We start from the raw sequence: 20,329 nt of genomic DNA on the forward strand, positions 1-20,329 counted from the left end.
GCCAGCTGGCTCCCGATTGGCGCGCGCCGCGCGGCCTCCCGCTCGGTTTATGTGAGAGGAGTGAGTGATTGACTTTATCAGTCCAAGGACATTACTCTGGAGGCGAAGAGGCTGGGACTCGCGCGGCGAGCGGCGAGGACCGAGCCTGCCTCCAGCCCGCTGCCCGCCGGCCGGCCACGAGCCGGCTCTGCTACTAAGCGCAGCCCAGCCGGGAGGCCCGCGCCGAGGGAGCCTTCTGGCCCCGCGGTGCTGCGCTCTCGGGGAGAGGAGGGGTGCCCGGGACCGGATTGGCCAACTCCGCCCTCCACTTATTATTTTGCTTATTTTTCTTTGTGCGCGCCTGTTAGTTTGTTACACCAGATCTAGTCCCAGAGTCTTTTCTCCTCCCTTCTCCCCGCTCCTTCTTCCCCCCTCCTCCCCCCCCCTCCTGCTCCTCTACTTCCCCTCCTCCCTCCTATCCTTCTGCAGGAGACTCTCCCAGCGACGGAAAGTTGCGGCCCCTGGCACCGCCTCGGGGGTCTCCCGGCAGTGTCCAACCGCCGCCACCCGTCTCCGACGACGGCACTTCGAAGATCTCCTCCTTCGCCCGCACCCTCGCTCATTTCAGCGCTCTCGCCGGTGCCCAGAACGCCCCACCCATGACGATGCTCCTGGACGGAGGCCCGCAGTTCCCCGGGCTGGGAGTGGGCAGCTTCGGCGCGCCGCGCCACCACGAGATGCCCAACCGCGAGCCGGCGGGCATGGGGCTGAATCCCTTCGGGGACTCGCCCCACGCCGCCGCCGCCGCCGCCGCCGCCGCCGCCTTCAAGCTGAGCCCCGCCGCGGCTCACGATCTGTCTTCGGGCCAGAGCTCCGCGTTCACGCCGCAGGGCTCGGGTTACGCCAACGCCCTGGGCCATCACCACCACCACCATCACCACCATCACCACGCCGGCCAGGTGCCCAGCTACGGCGGTGCAGCCTCCGCCGCCTTCAACTCCACGCGCGACTTTCTGTTCCGCCAGCGCGGCTCCGGGCTCGGCGAGGCGGCCTCGGGTGGCGGGCAGCACGGGCTCTTCGCCGGCTCGGCGAGCAGCCTGCACGCTCCAGCTGGCATCCCCGAGCCTCCTGGGTACCTGCTCTTCCCCGGGCTGCATGAGCAGGGCGCCGGGCACCCGTCGCCCACAGGGCACGTGGACAACAACCAGGTCCACCTGGGGCTGCGCGGGGAGCTGTTCGGCCGCGCCGACCCGTACCGCCCGGTGGCCAGTCCGCGCACGGACCCCTACACGGCCGGCGCGCAGTTCCCTAACTACAGCCCCATGAACGTGAACGTGGCGGCCCACCACGGGCCCGGCGCCTTCTTCCGTTATATGCGGCAGCCCATCAAGCAGGAGCTGTCGTGCAAGTGGATCGACGAGGCTCAGCTGAGCCGGCCCAAGAAGAGCTGCGACCGGACCTTCAGCACCATGCACGAGCTGGTGACACATGTCACCATGGAGCATGTGGGGGGCCCGGAGCAGAACAACCACGTCTGCTACTGGGAGGAGTGCCCTCGCGAGGGCAAGTCCTTCAAGGCGAAGTACAAACTGGTCAACCACATTCGAGTGCACACGGGCGAGAAGCCCTTCCCGTGCCCCTTCCCGGGCTGCGGGAAGATCTTTGCCCGCTCCGAGAACCTCAAGATCCACAAGAGGACCCACACAGGTAAGGGGGAAGGCAGGCGGGCGCGGGGTTGCCCGCGGCCCCGCGCCACCCAGCCGACTTGCAGCGCGAGGGAGAGGGGTGGCGACCGGAGAAGAGGGGCGGCGCCCCGCGGGGGCCGTTCGGAAAAGAAGCGCTGTCAGTGCCCCTCCGCCTCTCGCCCTCCCCGCCCTGCGGCGCTTTTGCCCAGTTCTAACTTCCCGGGCTGACGGCCCCGCGGTCTCGGGAGCTAATTGGAACCTTCTCGCGCCCAGGAACCAACTGGCGCCGCCTCTTTTTGTCTCTCTCTCTGGGTTACTAGGAAGGGACTCCGAACGTGTTGAGAGCGGATGGCTTACCAGCGACTCCGCTCTCGGCACACATTCGGGGAGGGCAACCATAGAAATGCTAATGAAAACTAACTTTCGGTTACTTCCGCTCTTTTCTCCCCCCTTGATTGGCACATCTCCTCATTAAATGACTGATACTTTTGTCAAACTATTTTTATTTGGAGTTCCAGGTTCAATTCAGTCCTCCGGGAGGAAAGCTAAAGTAGAAAAGGCACCACAGTTTCGTGGCTTGTTCAGAACATCTTGTAAAACTGTCCGGAGCCCCTGGATTGATATAGTTTTCTCTTTTCCAACGTTAAGTACGCCGACCCGTGCTTTTTAATACTGGGTTTAGCCAAACCGCTGCCTTTGAAAGAGGCGAATTAAAAGGTACAAAGAAGGACCCGAACGGGATTGTCCCGTCCCCGGCCCATTGTCCCGCCCGGGCTGGGTTACATCGCCGAGGTGGCGGCGGAGCGTTGGCCACGCGTTGGGAGCCCCGGGCCGAGGGGGGCGGGGGGGGGGGGGGATGGAAGCACAAGTTAGGGGAAACTTTGGAGGAGCCTGAGGCTTCCCCATCCCGCGCGAGAACAAAGGGACGCGCAGGTTCCGGGCCGGCCGTGCCCCACCCCCGCCCGGACCGGCACTCCCCAGCCCTGCAGGCTCAACCCGCGCTCTCCATTTTTCTCCAGGGAAACGAGATGCCACGGCCGCCCCCAGTCGGCGCTCCCTCTCCGGCCAGACCGCAGGGCGCTCCGTCTCCCGCTGCTGGGCCCCGGGAAGCTCCGGGCCCTGACCGCATTTCCCCCCCTTTGCGTTTTTGCCTTTTGCAGGTGAGAAACCTTTCAAATGTGAATTTGAAGGCTGTGACAGACGCTTTGCCAACAGCAGCGACCGCAAGAAGCACATGCATGTGCACACCTCGGACAAGCCCTATATCTGCAAAGTGTGCGACAAGTCCTACACGCACCCGAGCTCTCTGCGCAAGCACATGAAGGTAATTACCTCTTTATTAGCGGTCGGCGGTTTATAAACACTCGGCCCGACACCGGGCCGCGGAACGGAAGCGCCCGCGCTGCCAACCCTGTATCCTCCACGTTAAATCCGATTTGCTCCAGCGGTGACACCTTGAACCCATTTTGGGGACCCGCGGGGGGGGGGGGGTGGGTGGGTGGGGAGGGCGGGGGGAGAGCACGGTGGGGAGGAGGAGGGAGCAGAGGGAACAATTGCTTGTTTACTGGGAAGCTCTAACCGAGCTCGCCGGGGCTTGGGGTTGCGGTGGCCGCGTCTTCCCGGCACTGCCCGCGGTGGGAACCGAGAGAGTGCCCGCGCCGAACCCGGGGGTGGGTGCTTCCTTCGCTCTACGGCTGCCCTGCGGCTGCCGACCAAACAATAGGGCCGAGGAGCGTGGTCTGATTCCCACCCATTTGTCTGAGACCTCGAAGTGCCCTGGGCGCCTGTGCCACCTTTCTCTGTACCTGCTTTCCCAAGCCGCAGCGGGCTTGGTGAAACCTGGGCCGGGAGTGAGTGTTCCATAGGGCCCCCAAGACTAAGTGCTCATCCCACTCCATCGGCGGAGAAAGGGCAGGAGTGAAACCCAGTGTTGTATTCCTTTTCCATGATGCCAGTCTTAGGGCTGAAGCTGTTCTCTTGGCGACCATCTCCGGGTTTTGTAGACCTCGGTAATCCGGAAATTCAAAACAACCCCCCCCCCCCCCAAATCAGCGGCATTTCTCGTCTAAGTGGGTCACTGGGCGGTCTTGTTCCTACAGTGCTCGAATTCTGCTCTTGTTTTTGCTTGCACGATGCCAGTTGGAATTATATTCATTATAATATATACATGTTAATTTTAGGTTCATGAATCTCAAGGGTCAGATTCCTCCCCTGCTGCCAGTTCAGGCTATGAATCTTCCACTCCACCCGCTATAGCTTCTGCAAACAGTAAAGATACCACTAAAACCCCTTCTGCAGTTCAAACTAGCACCAGCCACAACCCTGGACTTCCTCCCAATTTTAACGAATGGTACGTCTGAGGACAAACACAAACCCTGTTAACCATAGAATGGACCAAATGCATTTTAAAAAGAAAACTGAGACCAATCAGACGGAAATGGAGTTTTAAGGCGAGAGGCCACATATAGGGTTACATCTTGTCAATTGCAATTGTCCAGGAAGGTTTTGGGGGCAAGATCCAAAAGTAGTCATGCCCTATTCTCAGGAGTAGAAAATACGTTTTGGCGTTTGAAGGATTTTTCAAAACAAATCTTCTCACTGCTTTTTCCTCCCTTTTCTCTTGCTCTCTGCACACCCCATTCCTAAGCTCCTTCAGTGCATTTTAACACTTGTCCTGTTTCTTGAGAGGAAGTTATAGAAGGCTTGTTGGTGGTGGTGATGTTAAACGATGGAAATTCTTCGCCTTAGTGGTGATTGTTTAAACTCTCACAGTCTTAAACCGTGCCAAAGTCCTGTTATGTCTTGAACTTTTCCTCAAAGCATTACACTTGTGAATGTATTTTTGTCTAATGGGGTCGAAACTGTTGTTCGGTATTTTTTCAGGCTGAGGATGTGATGTTACTCTACGGATTGTGACGTTTAGTATACAGTTGCCTTTTGTAATAACTTTTTTTTTTTTGTAAATACATATCCACTGATGCCATATTTATCGTTTGTAATTTAATTATTGCTACAAGTGCCGGGAACTGAACAATATTTATGGAAAAATGTTTTCTAACAAATGCTGTACAGCTTTTGATTATAACTGCTTTAGCATTAAATTTTATTGTTTTGAAAGAAGAACACAATTTACAGTTTTTGAACCACTGACTCCTTTCTCTTGTTTTGTAACAGCCTCCTTCTACAAAGAGGAGACGTAAGCAAATGAAATCTTGTTTGTTGGTATTTATAACTCACGCAGATCCCTTTTTTAATTGTTAAATTATTTTTCTATTGCAGTATAGATTCCTTATAGTGTCAGCTTCCATCTGGGGAGACCCTCCTTTCTTTATCTCTAGCTCAGATGGTTGTTTAACTGCGAGTTTAAATGTGTTTGTCCTGGATTTTCGGCATGCAAATCAAATATTACTGATCAGTTCAGTTAGTGGCCATGACATCTCAATCTTGTATTTCAAAGACTGAGAAGCTGGATTTAATCATCCCTGCCCTCCATATATAAACATAAGGTAACCTAATGAGTTTTATGTCCCTTAGTTTTTTATTACCTTACGTAAAAATGAACATTGTGGCAGGATGCATGTCTGTGTAATCTATCGAGAGATCACCCATATACATATATACGTTTGTATCTATGACTTCTCTAATCTGCCTATCAAATCTATCTAGCTATCTATATATTTTCAAAAGTAAGCGTATGTCTGAAACAGTGGTGATGAGTAAGGCCAGTCCAGCCGTGCTTACTTACGGTTAAAGTGCTTCTTAAAAAGACCCATAGTCCATTGACAATTTTGGAAGGCAAAGGCTGATTTGTTTTGCTGTATATAGTTCAATTCACAATTATCACAATTCTTCATAACATTTTTATAGCGGTGTGATAACTGCAGCGGTTCTGAAATGATATTATGGAAAGAAAAAACATTTGCAAAATATGTATTTTTAAAGTTCATGGTTTATAGGCACAGATGTTAAGAGCATTGTTTCCATTAAAATCAATAACAATGAAAAATGGTTGTTTGCTTTGTGATAAAATATTAACAATCCATTTAATCTTCAGCGAAGCAACTCATTTGGATAAACAGTTCTTTTACAGTTATGTGAAAAAAAAAACCTGATTACTATATTGGGGGGTTGGAGTGGGTTAGAGTATCGAGAGACTTTAACTAATTTAGGGTGCCGTTTAATATTGAGACCCCAGTCTCTGCATGAGTAACCAGCTTGCAAATCAGCAAATATAATGGTGGCGATAAGGAATTGTAAAGAATTAGAAATGTAATGAATAGGTTTAAGTACCTCCTTCTCTTGAAGGGAGCAATGCTCTAGGTTTTTTGGTGGCCATCAATTTGGTATTATACATAATCATTTTGAATTATAGAATCTTGTTTATTGTTCTTTTTGAAGAAATAAAGTCTTGGCACATCTTATTTATGTTATAACATTTTTGTATTTAGTGCCCGCTTTTTTTTTTTCCATGTTCAAATAAATCAACCTTAAATCGAAATGCTGAGAGAAATGATGATGATTAAAAGAAACTTTGATTTCCTGGATAGAGTTGAAGCAGCCTATTTTCAGTTATCTACTGATCTTTGTCAACAATTATTGACAGTTTCTAATTGCAAACTGCTCTGATGCAATTTTTTGTCTGTGGAGAATGGGGTTTTTTGCACTTTTCCTCCACCAATAGACAAGGCAAGGGCCTGAATGCCATGAACAGAGAGATTGGGATGACTTCACAAGCGATGAGCAGGTAACCTGGTCAGTATACCACTTCTACCCCAGACATTCCAATCTTGACCTTGACATTGAGGGTGCTGGACCAAATTCCTATTTCAGGATTTTTCCTTCACTTCAAACCCGAGGCCGTTTTAAATGCTCAGCAAGTTTTCAGAAAGTCTATATTCATAATACTGGCTCTAGATGTGTTCCAATTGAAGTCTAAATCGTGTTTTTCTTCTGAAATAGGCACCGAACTTCCACAATTTATTGTTTTCTCCATAAATTTCCTCTCCCAACTTAACCTAATCTTACATGGGAGTTGAGTGATGGGTTGGTTGCAAGTTTCTCTCAGAAACTTGCCCCCCGCCCCCGGCCGTTAAATATACCAAATATCTCTTTCGGAGACATAAATCAGAGTTTGATTTTTCCTTAGTAGACTTGGTATTATTCTACCATAAAATTTTGCCATAAAGCATTGTGTCCTAGGAGGGGAAGACAGCAATTAACAATGATGATAAGCAACATTTTGATAATGTAATGGCTTTGCCCCTCCATGATCTGCTGTAATTGTGGCGTAGCGTCATATTTCTCAAATAGTCTGTGTCCTCTGCCCTTGTCATTTGTTGGCAAAGAAAAGTTTATTTTAGTAGAAAACTTTTTCACAGATATTTTTTCCTGTAATCTGGGAGTGCACATTTATATTCTTGAATTTTCAGTCAATACCTTAAAGAATAAGCACCTCCCCCCCCAAACAAAAAACCTTTGCAACCAACCCTAAAGATGGATCAGCTGGAAACCATGAATGTCAACTGGGCTCTTAGTGATCTACCTGTTATTTTCCTTCTTGCACCTGGTAAGACCTTTGTTAAAAGTCCATTATCTTTTCCAAAATGGGTGGTTTAGCTTAAGATTTCCACTGTTGGGTGGGGAAAAGGGAGGTGTCTATTTCCAAGCAGACAGAAGTCTGGCCTTCATCCAGTTTGGAAGGTTAAAGATCAGGGTCCAGGCTAAGCGGGACGGTCGGTCTTAGCTACTGGGAAGGTTGGAGAGCGAGCAGGGACCGCCTCCGCTCACAAAGCCTCCCAGGAAAGTTGTGCTCAGGACCTCCTCGCCCCTCCCCCCTCCTCGCCTCCAGCTGTCCCCTTGCCTCTTTGCCCCTGGCACCCTCTCCTCCCCCGCCAAACCGAAGAGGAAAGTCGAACGGCCTCTTGCCACTTAAGTTTCTCTGTAAGAATAGCCCCCGGTGTGCCATGCCCTGAAGGGCGGCTTCTCGGCCCGGCAGCCTGGCTGGTTTTCTCTGGCTGGCTGGCTGACCCTCGAGGCTCAAGCCTTTGCCAGGGCTTTGCCCCAGGGACCAGGCCGGCCGTTTCGGAAGTCAGGGCTCCGGCTCGGCGTTCCTCGGGCCCCTCGTCGGGGCGCCCAGAGTCCCTGTGCACACACCAAGCTCTTGCAAGTCCCGGTCGAAGCTCGGGCGGGGGGCGGGGGAGGGGACCTCGTTTCCTAGGGTCAATTCTCTCGCGGTCTCGGCCCGCTGACCCTTTGACCTCCACCTACAGGGCCCTTGGCGGCCGTAAGCCGGCGGTCGCCCGGGTTCCGCGGACGCTTCGCGCCCCATCGCCTCCCGGCCTCATTAGGCCGGCGGGGCTGTAAAGCAGGAATCAGCCGCTGCCTAATCCGGACCTGGGGTCAATACGAGCCCAAACAATGGTGAGCTCCGAAGGCCGCAGCGTAGCACTGGCCGCAAACTTTGTGTTCATTCATTTTCTCCGGGCGGTGGGGGAGGGAGGAGAGGGGAGGGAGACACTCGGACGCCCGGAGGCTGCTCCCGGCCGCCGGGGCTCCTAAGCCGGCGTCCTCCGGCCCGGCCCTCCCGGTCTCTCCGCAGGGCCCGGACTGGAGGGGGGGGGGGGGGGGTGGTGAGGCCCGGGGCCTGGTCGGCGGCCCGCGCGGGGGGTGCGAGGGTCCGAGGGCCGGCCCGGAGGGGGCTGCCCCCGCGCCGGGAGCGGACTTTGAAGTGGGTTTTTAGCGCGCACGTGCGAGAGCCGGGCCGGGGCCCGAGCGGGGACCCGCTGCGAGGAAAGAGTAGGCTCGGCCCGGGCCCCAACCCCTCCCCCGCTCCCCGTCGCTCCGGCCTTTTCAAGCCCGCCGCCCCCCCCCTCCACCCCCACTCCCGCGCAGGCGCACACCCCGCAGCCGTCGAGCCGCTCTGGCGGCCGGGGGGTGGGGGGTTGGGGGGAGAGTTGAAAGCGGCTTTGCAGCGCTGCGGCCTCGGCGGAGCGGGGAGGGGAGGGGAGGGGAGGGGTGTGGGGAAGGGGGGTGGTTTTGGGGGCGGCTCTCGAGTGGTGAACATGGCGGCCGGATGCGAACCCCCGCGGAGCGCAGCAAAGCGCTGACTGCGGGCTGCCGAACTGTTGTGTGCTTTAAACTCCCTCGTTATTCCCCGGCTCCGAGCGCCTCGCGGCAGAATGTAGATCGCGGCGGCCGAACGCAAAATTGTGAAAAAAAAACGGAAGCGAAGAAGTTCTTCCAGGGCATTCTGGGCGTGGGAAGTTGGCGAGCCTTCTGGGGGTTGGGGCTCCCGGGGGACTTGGACTTGAAACCCGCCGGAGGCCGCCCCACCCTCCCGTCCCGCTCGAAACCCTCTCCTCCCGGGTCGGGGGTGGGGTGGGGGGGGGGGGGGAATGCCATTTTGAGTTCTTGTGCCGGGTCGGGAGGCCACAGCACCTCCGAGCCCCTAAAACTGCCAATGTGCGGACACTTTCTCTGCCAAGGACAATGGCGGGGCCCCGGGAGGGGAGCACGCAGGTACCATTTCCGAATGAAACGCCCCTGCTTCTCGCCCGAGAGGTGCCATCGCGAGTTCGAACCTTACGCGTTGCTCGGGCCCCGTTTCCTGCATATCTCATTTAACCGTGGGCCTTTGAAAAATGGCACTGTCGCAGCTTTTGTGTGTGCTGGGAACAGCTGGCGATCTTACGCCAAGTGGGGGGGGGGAAAGGTCACAGTCCCGAAAACTTTCATTCAGCTTTTGCTTAAGTGCCTAAATGCCGGCGGGTGAAAGAACCCGCGGTAGCTCTGGGATCTGAGGCTCGTGTTTTTTTCTGCAGAAAAATGTTGCACATTCACCTTCGGCCGTGTGTTTCGTGAGGACGGGGGAAAAAAAAGTGAGATAAAAGGAGGTAGTTGTGGACCCCCGCCTCCTCTAGGAAAATAAGCGGACGAATTCTTTCAGGTTGCGTCTTCGTGGAGGCCGAGAGCTAAAGGAAAAGGCAGCCTTCTTGGGGCCGCCCACTGTCAAGTATTTGGGCACCTGAAGGTGTGGGGCAGTTCCCTGGTGTGGGGCAGTTCCCGGGGGGCCACCTTGGGAAGGGTCCCAGGTGGGTGGGCAGGTCATTAGCAAAGCTGGCCCAGATCTGGGGGGGAAATCTGCAAAACAGTGCCTTTATCTGCAGAGAACAATTGATGGGGTTGTCTTTCCTCCCTTTCAGTGCAGAAAGAAGACGGCTTTGCAGCAAGAATTTGGAATATGCATTTAAGTTGTCGGGCTTTGCATTGGAAACCCCTGGGCAATTAAAATCATAGGCATGCCTTGTAGTATTTTCTGTCCTTTTCTTATGTGTAATTCCTGCAAGTCAAAGGGGCCGGAGCCCCTTCTGCAGTTTGGAAACTTGTTTTGAAATTGCCACCAAACAGATCTTTTTTTCAACCCCCCTTCGTTGAAGTTTCCTTCCCGGGCTCAGCCACTCCTCCCCCCCCCCCCCCCCCATGGAGTATTGACATCTTTGAGAGATCAAAGGAAGTAGGTGGTCCTTGGTCTATACTTTATTTTTCCAGTGCTGTAGTTGGAACCCTGAGGTTTGGCTTTCCCCTGGGTAAACCTCTTGGTGCTGAAAGTGTGAAAGATGAAAAGTTCATTAACTTGAAAAAGCTTTAGCTGATGGTTAGGCACTTTGTCTCTCTCAGAACCACAGAGCCCAGATTGCCTCTTAAGTGGACGTTAAAATCAAGCTAAAGATGCGCTGGTGAACTGCCTCCCCTGGATACCTGCGGTGTTCTTTGGGTCATTTGATATGGTAAAGCTGGTTGATTTGCATAGGGGTTATGTGAATGGAATTTCTGCAAATCTGGATGAGTGATAAACCGGTAGAACTCTCATATTTGTTGGATGACTCTGAAGGGCACTGCTTTTTCCCACTAAGGCTTGGTTTCTATCATAAGCGTCGAAATTTGCAGCTTGAAACCCACTAAGTTTTCAGGAAACATTGAAAGGGGTGGGGGGAGTGGTTCAGGGTACTTGGGCTAATAGCACAGGAGCAAAACTTCTTTGAATGAGATTCAAGAAACTCCCGTTTACAAAAACAAAAACAAAAACAAAACCTACATGTCTTAACAAAAGAAAACATCCTTCTTTAAAAATCATGTAATAAAGCAGACAATTTTGCATGGTGTTAATGTGATGACACGTCAACCTGTTGACCAATGTGATGAACAGAGAGAAAGGTTGAGCTTACAGTAAGTGTTAAAATAGCCATCAGCAGAAGGCAAGTTTATTATGTTTGATCTCGGATAGGCTGTATATGTTGTCTAACGTGTTGTATTTAAACACAACGTCTGTAAAGATCATTTGCACGTACGGTGTTGAAAAGATTCCATTGTGTTCTATTATAAACTGGCATTTGAAACAATTATTTGCAATGAACATTTTAAGAATTTTTTCTAAGCGTAAATACAGCCTGTTTTGACCTGTCTGCAGTTCACTTTTTGTTTTTTTGCCAGTGTTGTCCTGCTTGGTATCCGGGACAGTCTCTAATTCCTGACGAAGAACTTGATACTGACGTTGGTATGCAGCAGCCAGCCCTCCATAACACTACCTATCCTAAATGCAGGGTTCACGCCCAACCTACTGTGCAAGAAATGATTTACTGATGAGGTTTCAAAGAAAACCACATCAATTTGGATGTCTGTTACCTTGAAGCGATCATTGTAAGAGTAGTAGCTTCCGGAGGTATAAAAAAGACTATTTTCTTCCTTTGGTGTATTTCAGTCTGTGTTGAGCAATCATTTGTGAAAATGGAAAAGCGAAACCCCTCTCCCCCCTCCCCCGGCCTTCACACCCTGCCACTTCAGGATTATCCGTGGGAAGACTGGCCTGATTCATAACCCAGTGTGTATTATCTCATGCATTGTGTTGACCTTGTTGAAAATCTCTTTCAAATACCTGCATCGCACACGTGGGGCTAACGTGTTGAAAACTAGAAACACGCGCGCTTGTTCTGTTAATTTTGTATGTTTGTGTTCAAAAAGCAGTATCCGAGATCCCTACAATTGTTGTTTGACCTGAATAAAACCATTAAAACGTTCTGTGATTATTGTTTTATTACAGTGACAACTACAACTCCTAAATAGTGTCGACCGACCTGTTGAATTGGGACAGTGTATATTCTATTCACATGTAGTTGGGCTTCCCCTGAGCGATGAACCTGGGGGAAAAAAAACCCAACCCGCTGAACAAACCTCAACCAACTGTTTCCCAGAGGGACTCAGGGCCAGGTGCTGGGGAAGTCAGGGGAAAAATTCCAAGTCAAGGATTGATGGGGTGATTAGAAGGAAGGACTGGAGGCAGGAGTTGGGAGGAACAACAGCATTGGAACACCACTGGTTGGGTGAGAAAGGGAAAGACACAGCTAGAAATAGCCTCAAAGAAGAAAGGAGGGCCCCCAGACATTGCAGCATAGAACATTACATGCCTGTTATTCAGGAGCCCCAAAGTGGTTCTTGGGGTAGACAAGTTGGCAGCTATTGATGAGGACGCTTAACAGAATCGTGGAATGTAGGTGTTATTAAAACACAAGTTGTCGTTAATTAACTGTGGTGTCAGAGAAGATGAAGACACTTCAGAGCAATTCTTCGAACTCCAGATACTGGATTTCTCATTTTCAATTTAACACCGGTAATCTAATGTAATCTGTGAGTGGCCATCATTCTATTTATTTGACGTGATTATGCCATGATGAGGTATTGTAAAATCGCAGCCTGATAAGAGTATATGGCTATTGGGTTTTCTCAGATCCAGTTTTATTAAAATTTCTAAGTAGACTGATGATACTGTAATTTTTCACGAGAGGGAAAACGGCCCGTCTCCCTCTGATTTTTGTTGTTCATTTGCATCGAGAGTAGGAGTACAGGCCGGTCAAGAAAGACTATGATTCTTTGGTTCTTAGCTCCCTAAGATTTGACATTTTTATAGCCCCTAGAACAGCGTCGGTAGAATTTTGTTTTGTTTTGTTTTTGTTTTTCAGAACAAGAACTGTGTTCTTTCCGACAGGCAGTGGAGTATTATAATGGGATTATTTAAAAAGCCCTTGGAAAGGTGGGCTACAAAGTTGTGCGAGAGGCAGCTGCACTGTGATAATAATACCTCCTAGGGTTATTCCAGGGATTAACAACAACAACAACAAAATTTCTTAGGGTATCTAAGAAATACTGCATTTCATAAGCATAATGGCTAGATCAGGCACGTGGGTTTATGAACATAGCCGTGAATATTTAAACACGTAAAATTAAAATGTTATTAAATGCCTGTTGTTCGTTATCTTCCAACGAAGGCACTTATTCTTGGATCAAAATAAGTTGTGTACTTAAAATCTGTAAGCATGCTAATTTAATGGTGTGCTGGTAATTCGATACAATTTTACTTTAGTCAACAGCTTGATTCTTACTATATTTAAGTTAGGTGACAATTTTACAGTGTGAAAATTGGCATTCACATTTAACAAAAGATGAAATCGGATGACGTCTTAAATTATTCAGTTCCCCCCACTAAATTTATGTTGGTATTACGTGCGTGTGACTATAGAATAATGAGGCCCATTTTCTTATGGGGCTTAGAAGCTAGCTTTGAAAGCCATTCTCAAAGAAGAGTCCCCAAAATGTTTTGACTGATGTCAGCATCCTTAGAATAAGTTCACCGACTCCCTAGGTGATGGCCTCGCTTAAGATAAAAACAAAAACCAAAAAACAAACAATGGCCACCAGTCTAATTACTTTACAGCCATACTTTTGGTTTTATTACGTCTGAAAGTGAAGAAATGCCCCATTACAGCATTATGAGATGCATTTTTTCCCCCTCAGGGCTAAGTCTATTCCTGGAGCAAAACAAAACAAAAACGCCAAACGCACTAAGCTCCTCCCAAATGAACTGTCTGGGTGGGAAGTGTTTCTTTCCTTCCCACTGACTTTGGGGGCTTGGAGCTTCCCAGACAGGCGGTACTGCTGAATGGTAATGGCTTTTGTACGGAGGCCTGGGAGACTTTTCAGGATTCCTTCCTCAACTGCTGTATCACTTTTGTCTATTTCCTTCTGACTTTGCCAGATTAGATGCGGGGGTCGGCCGTGTTCTGAGCGTTGGTTGTTAATTACTTAGCAAGAGCAAGGTTGTCTTAAACGACCAATTTCAAAACTGACGTCTAGGGCAGTGCTGTAGTGCCTCCCGTGGCCGCATCCTCCTGGAGGTGACATTACTCTAGAGTCCCAAGGATCAAATCAGTCAGCACAGTCTTTTCCGGTAAAATAGGAAGGTAGGGGTGGGGGTGCGGGGGCAGGCAGAAGAACACCCTCTTTGATTCTTAGAGAAGTGTTCCTGCTTCTGTTGCCTTTCCTGGGGGGGGGGGGAGAAAAAAGACCTCTTTGTGTTTATATCAGGTCATCAGAAACTTCATGGGTGAAATGAGAAAAATGTTATTGCCAACAATTCCCTCTGTAAACGTCCCAGAGTCGACAAGGTAATGGGAGGCAATCTGTGGTACAGATAAATACATGCGTTTTAACATCTCGATACCAATCCAATGCATGGGAATTGCGTACAAATGATTCACGAACGTCACCCAGCCAGAACTGACACGGAGAAAGCTCACTCGTGTTGTGTTTTTGCAGCTAATCACCAGCAGAGTATGTGATTGGTTGGCCAGCTGGTAACATTTCTTGGGGGGACTTCGCCATTCTTTATAAAAAAAAAAAAACAACAAAACATTTAGCCCGGGTATTCACTGAGATGTGACATCTTCCTGGTTGCGGTGATAACCCCAAACCAAAGGTGTTTCCTCAAGTCCTGACCATTGACGTATTAAATGAAGACGTTCAGTCGAGCAACACCAGTGACTTCAATTGATTCATCAGTCGCCAGTATCTTGCAGCCATCATGTTTCACTTTGCTAACAAGCTGGTACCCCCCATCTGATGCCAACAACCCCGGTCTTTCAAACAAATGACATGTTCGATAAAGAAATCTTTTCAGAATCATTATGCACTTCGGCGTTTGTCTTTTCTTCCAGCGCAGCGTCTGTGCCTCGGTTCCAACAGGCCATCTATTCCTCGATCATTTCTGAGCCTTCCATGGTTTTTGAGCCTGATTTGCGGGTGTATCAAGGAGGTGAAATGAAGCTTCTTCCGCTGAATGTTATGTCGCTGAACACCACAACACCATGTTTCTGTCCCAGGCGCTAGATTTAATCTTGTGAATGAGACTGCAGGGAAGCGTTCTCACCAGACTTTCCGCGAAGACATTGTTGTGCAGGCAACTGAGTGGGGGGAGGGGAGAGAAACCCTTATTTAGGAAAAACATGGAGGACAACTTTTTTGGATGGTCTTGGCTGTGGGTACTTGAAGGTTCATACTACTTTTCGAAGTGTTGAAAGTTTCAGAGCTCTGAACCAGTGAAATGAAAATTCATATGGTCCCACCGGCCAAACATGGATGCAATTCATCAGTGAGCCCTGTTTAACGGCATAATTTGCTTTTGCGTGCATACAACTTAATCTCTACTTTGCATGTGTCCAGACTGCATGCATCTGGCCCCGTTAGATTCCCTGTAATTGCATACTGACTGATCGTATCACACAACTATTTGAACGCCGAACTGAAGCCCAAATGCTTCTGGTTGGCCTTAGACTGTAATCACTTTGGATAAGTGAATAGTTGGAATGTACGACTTGAAAATCAGGACCCAGGACGAGAACGCCTCCCTACTGAAACAGCAACAGAGAGAAAAATCTAGGAACAACGTTGAATTTATAAACGAACCAGTATGGTTTTCTACTGGGCAGATACTAAATCAGAACACGAATCGGTAATCGCTAAGCACAAAATCCTGATTCGTGTTCCTCTCTTCTACACTTGCTCCTTGTGAGTGTTTGAAACCGAGCTTCCACATACAGTATAAATGTGTTAAAATCAAATCATTTTGAAAAGGTAAGTGTGCAATTGTTTTCAAATTGCATTCATTTCTTTAAATGTGCGGCCTCGGGTATTTTGGGTTGGGGTTGGGGGTGGGGATCGATTCTGTAGCCCGCACTAATTGAAACTTATTTTGTGCATATATGGTGTTCAATAAAGGAAGCGTGATTTGCGTGTGCACGCATATGCGTTGATTTCGATCAAAAGTATGTGTTCACGTGGGGGCGCCTGGGTGGCTCAGGCAAGTTTAGCTTCTGACTTGGGCCCGGGTCACGGTGTCGCGGTTCCGTTCGTGAGCCCGAGCCCCCGGGGGTCAGGCTCTGCGCTGCCAGCTCGGCGCCCGGAGCCCGCTGCGGATTCCGCGTCTCCCTCTCTCTCCGCCCCTCCCCTGCACTGGCTCTGGCTCTCTCTCCAAAATAAGTAAACGTTTACAAAATTTAAAAAAAAAAAAAAAATTGAGTTCCCAGCAGTCTGGTGTTGGAAACTAGCGTTCCTGGTAGAATCAGGAGAGAACATTCTTTAGCTACAAGAGAGGGTGAGACCCATTTCTCCAGCGCTAGAAAAATATTGCAATTGCCGCACGTGGCTGGAACGAGTTTTACGTGTATCGTCCGGCATGAAAGCAGGGGAGACCTCACTGATCCTCATGTTGAGCATTGGCCTCAAGCGCGAGTGGCGCGTCCCGGGCTTTTCCGCTCTGAAATGGTTACACTCGGGGCACGATCTGACCACCACTGCACCAGTCCGGAAACTTCTCCGCTTGAAGCCTCGAGGAATGGTCTCAGGCAAGCCTTGCACTGCATGCCTCCTTGATTTCTTTAGGCGCTCTACAAGCCGGAGGAGAGAGAGCTATATCGAATCCAGCCAACACTTTGCTTGCATGGAATACCCCATGTGATTTAACCGACATTCTAGTTTTGCTTCTTTAGATATTTTCACAGAATTATGAAGGTCACAGGGCCACCTGATGCGTGTCTTGTGGATCACCTGTATCAAAATTTCTTGGGGGTGGTGGTGGGGGGAGGCAGCTGGTGGACCCAGTCAGTAGAGCATGCAACTCTTGATCTCAGGCTCCGTGAGTTCGAGCCCCGCGTTGGGCATGGAGCTTACTTTAAAAAAAAAAACAAAAAAAAAAACGCAACAACATGGGGCACCTGGATGGCTCAGTCGGTTAAGGGTCTGACCCTTGATTTTGGCTCAGGTCATGATCCCACGGTTCTCAAGGTCGAGCCCCGCGTCAGGCTCTGCCCTGACAGCATGGATTCTCTCTCTCCCTCCGCTGCTCGCACGCCCTCTCTCTCTCTCTCGAAAGAAATAAACAAAACTTAAAAAATTATTTTTTCAAACAAATTTTAAAAACCCCACTGCAACATTTCTTGGACCCAGGATAGATAAAGGAAGTCAAACTTCACCTGGGGATATGCCTTTTCAACAAGTGTTCCAGGTGAATCTGATCTCTATGAAAGTTTTAGAACTATTTTCTAGAGAATGGCGGAAATCGAAATTCTTGGAACGCTTTGCCCCCAATTTATCTACTCGTTCACCAGTGGTCTTTTAAGGGTCAGCATCTCAAAATGGCCTGCTCCACTAATCAGCTGCAAAATGACTTTGGTCCACGGCAGATTTATTTCTCCACTGTGGACAGTTGTCTCAATTTCCTCTACTTCCATTCGCCAACCCTCCAGGGACACATAGATGTGGATCTGAGGACAAATTGGCATCTACACGCAGGAGGTAGATTCCTCAGCGTGTGTTTGTTTGATTTAACATTTAACTTCAATGCAAAACCCAAGTCTTTTCGTATTTCTGATCATTTCCCATTCATTATGCCAAAAGTCCTCCTCCACGTTTCTGCAGCTTTCTGTGTCAATGATCATGACATATTAAAAATGGTAACATTATAAATACCGTGCTGTCTTAAGATTTCTGGCATTTCCTGAATCGGAAAATAATGCTCTCGCTTCTTCTGTAGTGGGAACAATAATCCTTTCACCTACCCTGTATTGCTTTTCGATAGACATTCCAACAGGTTTATTTGGAACAAAAAGCCAAGTCTAAACTTAACTTTTAGCATTACGGGTGCTAAAGGATTGCCCTTCCGTGATATTAAAGATGATGCCTTTTGAATGCAGCAAGTAGAGATAAATTAGTTCATCTGCATTTTGGGAGCGGTAGAGCATTCTCTGTCGAGTCTTTTCAATACAAGGAGCTCCCAACAAATAATGTTAGGTTCCACCGCAATTTCCTTTGAGGTTTTGGGTCATTACTTTTTAAAAATCAATCCACTCATTTATTTTCAAAGCGAACCCTACCCCCGACACGGGGCTCAAACTCACAACCGCGAGATCAAGAGTCACATGCTCTCCCAGCTGAGCCAGCCATGAGGTTTTAGGTTCTTTTTAAACCCACAATTTATTTCTGTCTGGAATCGGTGCTAGTTGGAGTCTCTGGATTACCTCACAGGAGAATTTTTTGCCAATTCTCTTTCAACTTTAATTCACCAGGTAGCCAGATGATGGAACCATGATAGATAGTGTTTGTTGACCCAGCTATGGATGCCAAAGGCACACCTTGGCTCTCTTTCCCCAGCTCCCCGGACAAAGTGGGGGTGGTAATGGGAGAGGTAGGAAAAGAGAAGACCGTGCCCTCTTCTGTGTCACTGTCTTTTCCCATCCCCTTTAGGGTTTGGGTCGGGCTGAGGAGAAGTCTAGAATTGGAGTGTGCTTTGAAGTGGGCTTCTGATGTAGGAGCCAGCTTCTTTTCATTGTTGTGTTTTGTTTGTGTGTGTTTTTAAGTTTATTTATTTATTGAGAGAAAGAGAGGGAGAGGGAGAGAGAGAGAGAGAGAGAGAGAGAAAGAACGAGCAGGGGAGGGGAGGGGAGGGGCAGAGAGAGAGGGAGACAGAGGATCCTAAGCGGGTTCTGCACTGACCGCAGAGTGCCCTACGTGGGGCTCGAACTCACTGGCTTCGAGATCGTGACCTGAGCTGGTCTGACACTTAACCAACTGAGCCACCCAGGCGCCCCTGATCCAGCATTTAACTGCAGGTGGGGAGCAGAGAAAGGGAACCAATTAGTATGTGGCTTGGAATTTGTAAGGCAGGAATTTTGTTTTCCGAGCCCCCTCCTCCTTTCCCTATTCTGCTTTGAGAAGCTCTCAATCTATCTCAGTTTAAAGCTTTGGTTTCCAGGTCAGACACAAAGTAAACCAGCTGAATCTCCCCCAAATTAGAGAATAAATAATGAAAGAGTGAAGGAAAAGTATTTTAGCAGTAATTATTTTTCACTCCCAGAAAAGAAACACTGCATGTTCGACTTTGTGTGTGTGTGTTTGTTTTTTGACCCATGCGCTTTCAAAACACGCACGTTTCCTCAAGACAGCACGTTAATTCATATCAAGCCTCTTCTATCTTGAGGACAAACTACAATAACGTTGACATAAACAGTGTTTGCAGAAAAGAACTGTACAAACTCAGAGAGCCCTATTTTTGTCTGTGGCTTCTGGCTTTTTTAGCTCTCTTTCTTTCTTTCTCTTAAGTCACCATTTCCTGAGAACATGTTGAGTGCATTATTTACTTAGATGTCAAGTTTGCTAAATCTGGCTCATCTAATAAAAGTAGCTCAAGCCGTCACATTTGTAGTTGTGTGGGGCTTAATTTCCGGCTGATTCTGTAAATCTTCCAATTCCTTTTCCTAATTTCGGGACCGATCTTTGTGTTTTTTCAGCGTCAGATTTCCTCCTAAAGGTGTCAGAACAGTATTTAGTGAGGCTTTCTTAGCCTTTGGATTGTGGAGGGGATTAAGGAGGTAGCTGATTGCTAATATCATCGCGTCCTCAGTAAACGGCCATCTTTCTAGTGGTGGTGCCTCCAAGTAGATTTCATTGGCCGTTTGCGAACTTCCCCGGATTTTTAAAGACTCTCCTTATTGTTCCATAAAATGCAATTTCCTTTGTCTTTTCAGTTCCCTTTCTGCTGTTTGCAGAATGGGGCTTAAAAGTAAGATAAAAGGCCTGATACTTTCCATCATAAAAAGTTGTAGTGACAGGTCGCACTAATTAAAGTGTAACAATGGGAAGATTAGTCTTTCGGTTAGCTTTGTGCTGAATCTATACAGTATTTTCCAGAGCCCTAATTCAGAACATATTGGAGCCCCAACATCTTTAAAATATAAACATTCACACATGGGTTTTATTACAATCTGCACACTAAATAGAGGCGCAGTAACAGTAAAGCTTTCGGAGTGCCGTACATGGGACAACTTCCCCTTTCGGTGCGATCCTTTTGGGGACTAACCGTTCCACTCGTGAAATCAGAAAGACTGGGCACACTGTGGTGCCAGGCGCCGGGGTTCATTCTGTCTGATGAGGTTTACGCTGGATTCTTTGGTATCAGAGAAGGAGAGCATATGTGCGTTTTACCGCGTGTGTTTCCCTCCCTCGATGAAAGAGCACATCTTCAACCCTGTATTAATAAAGTAATATTCCTTTCTTGTGGCTTCAATACCACCACAAGTGCCTAATGCATTATTGGAGCATTCGTAATCCCAAATATTTGAAGCTATTGAAAGGCATTTGATGTGTAACTCATGGGACCCAGTGGGTCTTTGTCATCTGGGGTCATAGGATCACATTTGTCTGAGTAGCATCTAGCCATGCGCTTTTCTGGAGATACAGAAATAGAAATGACCAGGGGCGCCTGGGCGGCTCAGTCGGTTAAGCAC

At 48.8% G+C, this 20,329-nt stretch overlaps 1 protein-coding gene across 2 annotated transcripts; it reads left to right on the top strand.

Annotated features, from left to right (window-relative positions):
- Positions 1-11,520, top strand: ZIC3 (Zic family member 3). Of its 2 annotated transcripts, none has more exons than XM_019421517.2 (3): positions 1-1,686; positions 2,825-2,988; positions 11,154-11,520. In XM_019421517.2, exons 1-3 carry the CDS (start codon positions 639-641, stop codon positions 11,301-11,303), a joined length of 1,362 nt encoding a protein of 453 aa, XP_019277062.2. In that variant the 5' UTR covers positions 1-638; the 3' UTR covers positions 11,304-11,520. The 2 variants fall into 2 exon arrangements, with proteins under 2 accessions (XP_019277062.2, XP_019277061.2); XM_019421516.2 differs by lacking the exon at positions 11,154-11,520 and adding an exon at positions 3,845-6,085 and having other exon boundaries at positions 20-1,686.
- The last annotated feature ends 8,809 nt before the right edge of the window (positions 11,521-20,329 follow it).

This window comes from Panthera pardus, unplaced genomic scaffold (genome assembly GCF_024362965.1).
Source record: "Panthera pardus isolate Hobbes unplaced genomic scaffold, ASM2436296v1 HiC_scaffold_27, whole genome shotgun sequence".
Taxonomy (NCBI): Eukaryota; Metazoa; Chordata; class Mammalia; order Carnivora; family Felidae; genus Panthera; species Panthera pardus.

Excerpts from the sequence above, each read along its gene's own strand:
- ZIC3 (XM_019421516.2), top strand. The coding sequence starts at position 639 with ATGACGATGCTCCTGGACGGAGGCCCGCAGTTCCCCGGGCTGGGAGTG. Across the intron at positions 1,687-2,824 it reads CCACAAGAGGACCCACACAG|GTGAGAAACCTTTCAAATGT; the intron begins GTAAGGGGGAAG and ends TGCCTTTTGCAG. Across the intron at positions 2,989-3,844 it reads CTCTGCGCAAGCACATGAAG|GTTCATGAATCTCAAGGGTC; the intron begins GTAATTACCTCT and ends TGTTAATTTTAG.